At 43.7% G+C, this 10,693-nt stretch overlaps 1 protein-coding gene across 3 annotated transcripts in view; it reads right to left on the bottom strand.

Moving 5' to 3' along the window:
* Window positions 1-449: 449 nt before the first annotated feature.
* GPR19 (G protein-coupled receptor 19) overlaps window positions 450-10,693 on the bottom strand; it is a 35,878-nt gene continuing 25,634 nt past the window's right edge. For all 3 annotated transcript variants that reach the window (XM_058655894.1, XM_004592573.2, XM_058655893.1), the window contains one exon: window positions 450-1,787. In XM_058655894.1, coding sequence (XP_058511877.1) covers window positions 518-1,771 — 1,254 coding nt within the window. In that variant the 5' untranslated portion in view covers window positions 1,772-1,787 and the 3' untranslated portion in view covers window positions 450-517. The remainder of the gene's footprint in view (window positions 1,788-10,693) is intronic.

Genomic DNA, 10,693 nt, shown 5'->3' with positions numbered 1-10,693 from the left:
AGGACACGCATGCACTTCATAGCAGATCCGACCAGTGGCTACTTGACAGAGGGCAGTGTTGGCGACAATTCTTCCTACATGTTGCTTAGTAGAAGAAACACGAGAGTGAATGTGTGACGCAGAGGGTTTCATTGGCACAGATGCCCATGGTTACAAAGATTCAATAAGGGAAAGAAAAATAAAACTAGGCAGGATCATTAGCCCAAGATGATATATGTGCACTTCACCGTTTTCAGACCTAGTGATAAATGAAAATTAGGAAAGCATTTTGTTTAAACGCATGTAACTAAGATACTAGAAGGACTGTTGATTGTAGATCCAACTGGACATTTTTCTTAAAACAAAAAGCAACCACAGTAACAACCACAAAAAAATATAATCAATAAATAAGAGCATTTTTACAAAGACATTTCCCTCAGAAAGCTAACTGAAAAAAATATGTAAATAGCTTCTGTTTTTATAGTTAAAGCTTTTTTAATCTCTGGTGCATAACAATAATTGAAAGGATTCTGAGAAATTAGACAAAAGTATTTGGTGGGTTTGAGTTAATGGGCCACGCAAGCTTTTTTTCCTTGGCTTCTCTGTCAAAGGGATCATAGATTGAGTCTTTGGTTATAGTTTTAGCCATGGGAGGGATTTCTGAAATGCCGACATAGTTTTTTTTGGCTATCCTTGAACTTGTTGTGATCGTATAGGCATTGCTTCGGTAACATTTCATCGAGGACATGCAAAAAGTCTCTTTCATCCCTCGCCTGAAATTGGCATTATAAATCGAATACAGAGTAGGCTTGGAGGCTGAAGAACTAAAGGATATCCATGTGACAGCTGTGAAAACAAGGGAACTTTTCTTATAGTCTTGTTCGTGGGGGTGCCACAGCTGAGCTACATGAAAAGGCAGCCAGGAGAGCAAAAACAATAGATTTAAAATGAGGAACATCTTGATAGTTTTCACTTTTGTCCTTGGGACAATGTTCATTGTCCTCCTCACTGTTCGGCCATCAGTGCCTATTCTCCAAATATACTTTATGACCTTTTGGTAAAATAAGATTATGAGGACAGATGGAATCACAAAGCCTACCAAGAAGTGGATAACAGTATAGGCGGTTCCTTCCCAAGAGGAAGGGAGGAAATAGTCACAATGGCTGTCCCAGTTGGAGCCGTAGAGGAAGAACACTGGGGTCACAAAGGCTGCCTCGAAGATCCAGGAGGCTGCGATCATTTTCTTGGCTTTTTCTCTGGTCACCTTGAAGCTCAGAGGATAGACAATGGTGTAAAAGCGGTCTATGCAGATGGAGAGCAGCACATAGATCTGCACCCCTGGCGTGAGGTACTGGAAATACCGCACGGCCTTGCACATGGCACTGCCCAGCGTCCACCGGCCCGTGGCCAGCTGGAGCAGGATGAATGGCGTGCTGGCGACGCTGATGAGAAGATCAGCGCAGGCCATGGAGACCACAAAGTAGTTCGTGGTAGACTGGGTCCTTCTGCTCCTATGGATGACCAGACAGACCAGAGAATTGCCAAAGATGGAAAATAACCACAGAGTCCCAAAGAAAACGCTGGCCGTGGCCACTTCCCCGGGTTTCGGTGCGTATCGAAGGTCTGTTCCATTGCTCATCCAATTGTGCTCCTCCTGTAACTGAGTCAGTCCGAGGCTTGGCAGAGGGGTGGCGATGTCGGTGGAGCTGTGGTTGTGGAGGGGCACCAGAAGGGTAGGAGTAACCAAAGCTGGCTTGCTGTTATCCATTCTGTGAGCAAAAACCATATTCATTTTTTTCCTCTTAGTTCTGGATAAGAAAAGAAGAACGAGGCTTCCTGTTAAAACAGTGTCATACAGACTGATTACTAAGGCTAACAATCTTATCCGACACTTGGATTGGCTATTATTTGTCAACGAGCAGGACTTGTGCACTGGCAAGAAAATGTAACTACCATCCAGAAAACATTCTTTTTTTCTCCCCCTTTTGGAATGAGGTTAGAGTTACTCTGGCCTCACTCTCCTGACCCTCCATGCCCACTCTTTTACATACCCTTGCCTCATTCACTGAGGATCACAGAAGGTTAGGCAAGTGCAATCCAGGCTCTCGGTAAGGGTGTTACCAGCTAACAAGCTGTTGGCATTCTGGGCAAGTACGTGAGAAGTTCCCAAATGTAGTAAAACTGAAACACTGAGGTTGCCGGAGAAGCCTGGGCAGATGGAGACACGTGGAGGCCAGCCATGTGAGTCACTCAGAGAAGTCTGTGGATATAGACTGGCTACTGGGGAAGGCCCTGGCCTTACTTCCTGCAGAGTTTCTATTACTTCTTTTATTTTCTTGTGGCAATACATGGAGCAATCAACACTGTGACATGAGCCGGGAGAGAGCTAGCTTTCTCCAAAAGGTGATGCAGCTCACGTACTGACAACATCGCTACCAGTGACATGCATCTTGATGCTCATCTGTTGTTCTTGCCTCATAAAATAACATGCTGACCAAAGAACAGTTTGCTCTCAGGAATGTATACAGATTATCACTAGGCACCTCAAGGCTGTCAGATGGTTAACAACAACAAGATATAACTGTTACTCTCACTCAGCAACTTTTAAAAAGCTTATGACACTTAGCTATCATAGAATATTATCAAGTTTAGCCTCTATTTAATGCTTTTTAAGGTATTATTCAGTGAGAAAAGCTAAACTTTTATTTTTTTTTAAGAGTTATTTTTATTGTAAAGTCAGATATATATAGAGAGAGGAGGAGAGATAGAGAGGAAGCTCTTCCATTCATTGGTTCACTCTCCAAGTGAGCGCCACAGCTGGTGCTGCGCCGATCCGAAGCCAGGAGCTCTTCTGGTTCTCCCATGCGGTGCAGGGTCCCAAGGCTTTGGGCCATCCTCCACTGCATTCCCAGGCCACAAGCAGAGAGCTGGATGAGAAGCAGGGCTGCCGGGATTAGAACCGGCGCACATATGGGATGCCAGTGCGTGCAAGGCGAGGACTTTAGCCGCTAGGCCACAACGCTGGGCCCAAAAGCTAAACTTTTAAACAGGTAAAATATTGTATGACTGCAGGCCATTCAATTAAAAATCGGGTGATTTTGGTCACAGGTATATTGTAAAGGTTTTATTTGCTCTGAATTCATTAAACCGAAAAAAAAAAAAAGACCACAGCAAGTGAATCCATGATGACCATATTAACTACAGTTATCAAGGCAAGAAAGGAGGATAAATATGCACACTTTGAAATGTTTGTGGGCTGGTATCTGGCACAGTGGCTAAGACAGTCCTCGGGTTACCAGCACACCATACTGAGTGCCTCTGTTCAAGCTGGGCCTTCGCTTCCAGTTCCAGCTTTCTGCTAATAATGTGTGCACTGGTAGGGACCAGCCAAGGGTTCAAGTACCAGGGAGACTCAGACTAAGTTCTTGGCTCCTGACTTTGGTCTCACCCAGCCATGGCAGTTGAGGATATTTTAGAAAGTAAAGCAGTGGATGAGGGTGTTTCACTGACTCTATTCCTCTGGCTTTTTTTTTTTTTTTAATCTAAAGGAGGACGCTCACGTGGGGCTGCAGCCCCCATATAACTGACCATCCATCTGGCCTGGGGCACAGGGGGATGTCACCCTAGCAGCAGGCTGTGTGACATCCCCTCTTGGTGGGCTCCTGTGACCATACAAGGAAAAACACTGTGTAGAGGCAGGATTAAAAAACAGTTTTCAATGAAGAACAGTTCTTAATAATCCATTGTCCCCTTTGAGGGTTTTCACACTAATTTATGGCAGGAAAAGGAGCATTAATATAGACTGTCTTCACCAATAAACCATAGGCAACAAAGTATGACACTCAAGACAATGTATTAAATAGCTTAATATCTTTAGGCACCTAAAAAATTAATAAAAAATAAAAACAAAAACCATGAAGCAGCCCTACTTAAGCTCTCAAAGAGAACTATAAAATAACTACACATCTTGATTACTAAAAGATCCTCAAGTAAGCTGGTCAAATGATAGCCAATTGTAACAACTTCAGAAACAGGACCCAGGATCCAAAATTATCCCTTTCCTAGAAAACTCTGGACTATATGACCCTCACTCCTATAAATCTGAAATAGCTGTTTCACCACTATAAACGTAAAACTTAGAATTTTTTTTCAAATTAAAGTTTAAAAACAAGCAAACAATTTTTTTTTTAATTGTATTTGAAAGGCAGAGAGAAACGGACAGGTGCTGCTTGTACCTTCTGAGTGTCCCCAACAGCTGGAGCTGGGCCAAGTCAAGGTCAAGAGCCGCAGAGGCGGCAATCCGGCCCCCCATATGGGCGAGGGACCTCAGCACTGAGGCCTCATCACTGCTTCCTGGGATGCAGGTTAGCAGGGAGCTGGAAGTAGGGGCAGAGCTGGGAGACCCGAACCAAGCTCTCTGGCAAGGTATGATATGACAGTCACTGTGCCCAACAGCTGCCCCCGGATGAGCAATCTTCCCAGGGAAGAAGCTGTTCTCAACATTCTTGGGGCAGGCCTGTGGTTGGTGGCATAGGCACTTGTCCTTGCTCCATATCTACACTTTCAGTCCTGTGAGTGTCTTTCTGGTTGTCTTTTCCTCTCGTCACTCATAACCACAAGTGAAGCCCGTGTGACTTTGCTGGTGCCTCCTCCTGCTCTGCACCGAGGAGTGTGCCTTTGATTTCCCTGGCCCCACTGCCTGGAAGCAGAGGATCCTGGTGCTCAGAGACAGGCCCAGGCAGCCTGAGTTCCTGAGTCCAGGTTCCCCCTGCTGGTGGTATGACTTCTCTCACTCTAACACTGCTATGGTGCTGTCAGAACATTCAGTAAACCAAGAAATGGTGCCAGGCACCTCAACGAGGTTTATAAAATACACAACCAGTCTGCCAAACTATAACCAAGGTTGGCAATACTTATAACTACTAAAAGCAGACACGCACACAGAGCTAAGTAGCAGAGAAAGAATGTAGCTTAATTTTGCCTGGAAAAGGTGGAAGAAGATTCCACACTGTAGGTGATGTTTAGACCTGGGAGCTTAGAGACTCACTTTCTGACTGCAGAAAGATAGGAGAGTTCATTCCAGGGTAGAGAACAAGCATGTGGAATGAATCTGAGGTTCATCCTCATGGGTTAGTATTTTGGGGGTCCTTTCCCATTGGAGACAGGTTTCCTTCAAACCATACTTCCCAGAACATATAGTTCTCAGGACAGATATCTGGTATGGCAGTTAAGTCACCTCTTGGGACGCTCACATACTGTATCAGACTCATTGAGCTGCAGTTCCAGCTCCTCTTCTGCCTTCAGCTTTCTACTTCAGCACATCCTGGGGACAGCAGGTGATGGCTCAAGTAGCTGGTTCTAGATACCCAGGTGGACGTTCAGGCTCCTGCTTTCAGCTTGGCCTAGCCTGGGCTATTGCAAGTATTTGGGGATCTTCTAGCTGATGGAAGATCTTTCCATCTTTCTATATTTCAAATAAATAAAAATAAATTATATAAATTATACATACACACACACACACACACACACTTTCTGGGCTGGCGCCATGGTATAGCAGGTATCTCATCTGGGTGTTGGATTGTGTCCTGGCTGCTCCACTTTAGATCCAGCTCCCTGTTTATAGCTTGGGGAAGCAGTGGAGAGTGGCTCAACTTCTTGGACCCCTGAACTCACATAAGAGACCTGGAGGAAGCTCCTAGTTCATGGCTTCAGATTAGCTCAGCTCCGGCATTGTAGCCACTTAGGGAGTGAACCAGCAGATGGAAGATCTCTGTCTCTCCTTCTCTCTTTGACTCTGCCTTTCAAATAATACAAAATAAAATAAACCCTAAATATAAATATACACACATGCATGCATATATGTATGTACTTTCTAAATACACACACACACATATTTTCTAAATGCCTTTCAATCAAATTGTCCACAGTGTTTCACAGTCATCATGTGGTTGCATCTTTTGTATTAATGGAGTGAGATGTGGTTGGACGGAGGATAAAAATATTAGCATACACAGAATGGTAGGGTTATGCCCTGGTTCAAACTGTATTTCATCAGTCTACCACTATACCATTTTTGAAGTTTGTTTTGCTCTGGCTTAGCAATGCACTGGAATTTCCCAGGGAGCTTTTAAAAATACTGATGCCTGGGTCCTACCCACTGGGATTCTAATTTAATTGGTCTGGAGTACAGCCCAGTCATTGGGATGTTTCCATTCCCCAGGCAACCCTAATGTGCCAAGATTAAGAAGGACTGCCTCAGAACGCCAGCCACATTTCTGTGTTCCCTACTCCGTCAGGGGTTCCTGAGGGAGAGGTGTTGTGCTGTTCTCCCTGTTCTATGGCTTCTGCTCAAAATCCTCATGGTAACAATTGCTTATTAAATATATTCTGAATCAGGCAGATAAAAAAGAGAACTGAAATAAATTATTCTAGGTGGCTCTGCTAGGAAAATCAAATGCAAATATGCAAATATGCAAAGTCAGTGTGTATTCTCAGGGAGCTAAAATATCTGTAGCCACGGTGACAGGGGATGACTGCTGATAAAAGGACAGGTGAGACTGAAGTCACCCAGGTCAAATGCCACATATTAGACACGCCTCACCTGAGGTTGAGTGAGGCCCCTAGGACCCTCAGACCCTGCCACACTGTGATAAAATACCAGGGCCCCAAAACAGGATTTCACAAAGGTCTCCTCTGCTCCATTAATTTAGAAACATGTGTCTTCAAGGCAGTATTTCTGAAATACAGAGCCAATCAATTAGTAATTGTGTTGAGAGTCATCCACATGTGGTCATTTTTGGAGTGGTAAGAAAAAGATTTCATCATTTTCTTGCTCAATCTATCTCTTCTCCATCAGTTTTGAAACTGCCACATGACACATGACACATTCAACAGGGTTAAGTTGTTGGATATATATATATATATATATATATATACACACACATATCTTTATATATTACATATTGTATTATATTACCAGTGGAGCTATATATACTATAACCTAAAAGGGATATAATTCTTTTATCAAATAACATACTTAACAGGACAGGCAATGTGGTACAATGAGTTAAAATGCCGCTTGTGATGCTAACATCATATGAAAGAATGCCTGTTTGACTCCTGGCTACCCGACTTTCAATCCAGCTTCATGTTAATGTACCTGGGAAGTCAGTGAAAGGTGGTCCAAGTACCTGGGGCTCTGCCTCCTAACTGGGAAAACTGAATGCAGACCTGGTTCCTGGCTTTGGTTTGGCTCAGATCTGGCTGTTGCGGGCATTTGGGGAGTGAACCAGCAGACAAAAGATCTCTCTCTCTGGGGCCCCAATACTTGGGTCATCGTCCATTGTTTTCTTGGGCACATTAGCAGGAAGTTGAATCACAAGCGGAACAGCTTAAACCACATCACATATTAGAGTTGCTGACCGTAAGTGCCAGGTCTTCTGATACTAGCTTCATACTAACGCATATTCTGGGAGGCAGCAGATAATGGCTCAACTTCCAGGGTCACTGACACCACATGGGACACTCTGGCTGTTGTGGACAGTTGAGTAGTGAACCAGTGAATGAACATGATCTCTTGATCTGCTTCTTCCTTTCCTGCTGTTACCTTTCCTTTCAAGTAAATATAAATAAATACAATAGGGCCCAGCGGCGTGGCCTAGCGGCTAAAGTCCTCGCCTTGAAAGCACCGGGATCCCATATGGGCGCCGGTTCTAATCCTGGCAGCTCCACTTCCCATCCACCTCCCTGCTTGTGGCCTGGGAAAGCAGTCAAGGACGGCCCAAAGCCTTGGGACCCTGCACCCACGTGGGAGACCCGGAAGAGGTTCCTGGTTCCCGGCATCGGATCGGCGCACACCGGCCGTTGCGGCTCACTTGGGGAGTGAAACATCGGATGGAAGATCTTCCTCTCTGTGTCTCCTCTCTGTATATCTGACTTTGTAATAAAATAAATAAATATTTAAAAATAAATAAATAAATAAATAAATAAATACAATACAATAATTTTTAAGAACCAGGAGATACGTCCTTTGCTGATTTAAAAAAATGTTTTTTGAGAGGCAGAGACAGCAGGAGTTCCCATCGGCTGGTTCATTCCTCAAATGCATTTCAGGGCTGATCTGGGGCCAGAAGCAGGAGTCAGAAACACAATCCAGGTCTCCCGTGTGGATGGCAGGAATCCAACTACTTGAGCCATCACTGCTGCCTCCCAGTGTGTGCTGGTAGAAAGCTGGAGTCAGGAGCTGCACCCAACAACTGAATCGAGGCACCCTAGTGTGGGATGCAGGCACATTAACCAGCAGGCTAAACAGTGATGTCCCCAGGATAGCTTAAGTGGGCCTCTCTGAAGACCGCTGAATTATCTGGGGAAATGTATTTACACTTGATTTTTCAGGTCCCAAGACACTGTGAAGTTACATGTTAACTTGCATAGTTTTATCTGTCAGGAAAAGTAATCCCAAAGGTTACAGCGTTTAGTATTCTGGGGGATGGTAAGCAGTTTTGTGTATACCTAGCAGTCTTACGGTGATACTCTTTTATTAAGAATGCCCATAAATTCTAATTTCTTCAAATGCTTTTGAAAACCATATTATTATCTTATTGGTTCCATCCATTATGTGTTACTCAAACCTTGGCATGTTTAAGCCTTCTGAAAATCATTCCTGGACAATAACTGGCTGGAATCCCTGGCAGGGAAAGGGGACCATGATGATGAATGGGGGCACAGAGGAAGACCTCTGCATCTCAGCCTTGCCAAGGTTCTGTTCCAGTCAAGCACAACACCTGCTGATTTCTTTTACATTCAAAAAAGCTCAAACCACTAATTCGCTTTCCCTACTGGTTTTATAAAGATCCACATTCTCACAATATAGGAAGATCACTTTTACTTATGAAATTTGTTCAGAAATTTAATATCAAATGGAATTTTTATAATGAATTTTATGTGACTTGGTTAGAGAAAAACAACAGAAACACTTTCTGTAGGATGGGAATTATCTTTTGGAGCTAAGCACCTGCATAAGGTCATTTGCAAATGAGCAGTAAGAACCATTATAATGATGACAGTGGTTGCCGAATCACTGTTACAGAAAGTCTTTGTGCTCACTGGGCTCAGGTACTTCACATGAAGAACCCTTCTAGGTAAGTAATATTAGTCCTGTTTTTTGCTTCTTTGTTTATTTTTATTAGAAAGATAAATCCACGGAGAGAAGGAGAGACAGAGAAAGATCTCCCATCTACCAGTTCGCCTTTCAAATGGCTGCTAACAGCAGGAGCTAAGCTGATCTGAAGCCAGGAGCCAGGAGCTTCTTCCAGGTCTCCCATGTGCATGCAGGGTCCCAAGGCTTTGGGCTGTCCTTGACTGCTTTCCCAGGCCACAAGCAGGGAGGTGGATGGGAAGGGGAGCAGCACAAACCGGCACATGGGATTCTGGTGCTTACAAGGTGAGGATTTATCTATTGAGCTATTGTGCTGGGTCCCAGCCCTGTTTTACAAACAACAACAACAAAAAAACCCTGAATTCCTTCTACAAGGTCATTCAGTTGGAAAGGGGTCACCTGAGAATTCCCCACTTCTTGCTCCTGGTTACACTCAGAACTTCATTCCCTGGGAGACCACCTAGAGATGCTCCGGACCAGGGGGTCAGGCTGATGTTTTCCGGGCAGATCTTTCTTGACTCCTCTAAGCATAGGCAGGCAGTTACTCCCAGGGGCTCCTGACTTCCTACAGACACATCTGTTCAATATGCCAGCTGACAAACATGTGACACAGTGAGCATTTAAACACTAACACGATCGGGCTTGGCAGCGTGGCCTAGTGGCTAAGGTCCTTGCCTTGATCCCATATGGCCGCTGGTTCTAATCCCGGCAGCTCCACTTCCTCTCTATCTTTCCTCCTCTCAGTATATCTGACTTTGTAATAAAAATAAAATAAATCTTTAAAAAAAAAAAAAACTAACACGATCATTCCCACCATGTACTGCACAGAGGCTCAGCATGAGAAGTGCAGTAGACCTACAGGTCTGGAGGCACAGCCTTTCTGCAGAACAAGCAATACGAGAGTGTTAGAAATTCATGATGACTGATGATTAACTGTTGCCTTTTAAATATGGACTGGAAGCGCAACTCCAGACTTTGATGTGAACTGAAGTGAGGAAAAAGTTTGGTCAATATCTTTCTCCAAGGAGGAAGTTTCTGTTTGTAAATTTTAATTGTGCTATATTAAATTTTCATTTATTTTCACTTTTCTTTGAAAGTCATATATAAATATAATATCCTTGAGAAAGAGAGTCGGAAGGATCTCTCATCCGTTGATTCACTGTTCACATGCTTGTAACAGCTGAGAATGGCCTAGGCCAAAGCTAGAAGCTAGGCACACAATCCAAGTCCCACACTTGAGCCTTGAGCCTCCCAGAGTACACGTTAGTTGGAAGTTAGAATAGAAAATGATGCTAGAATTCAAATCTATATGGAATGTGAGGTAACAAGCAGCCTCTTCATGGCTGTGCCAAATGGACACCACTTCATTGGTCGGTATTTTCTCTTAATTCTTTCATTGTTATATAAGCTTCACTTGCTTGTGTATAAAAAAAGAAAAGACGGGGTTAGGGGTACATGTCTGACTAAAGTTTATTCTTCACATAGCCTCATAACAAAGTTGTCATTTCTTAGAGAAAATTTCTTGTGCATTTCTCTTTTACTTTCCCATTTTATCTT

This window comes from Ochotona princeps, chromosome 27 (assembly GCF_030435755.1).
Source record: "Ochotona princeps isolate mOchPri1 chromosome 27, mOchPri1.hap1, whole genome shotgun sequence".
NCBI classification, from domain to species: domain Eukaryota; kingdom Metazoa; phylum Chordata; class Mammalia; order Lagomorpha; family Ochotonidae; genus Ochotona; species Ochotona princeps.
This window is presented reverse-complemented; position numbering and strand designations above follow the sequence as displayed.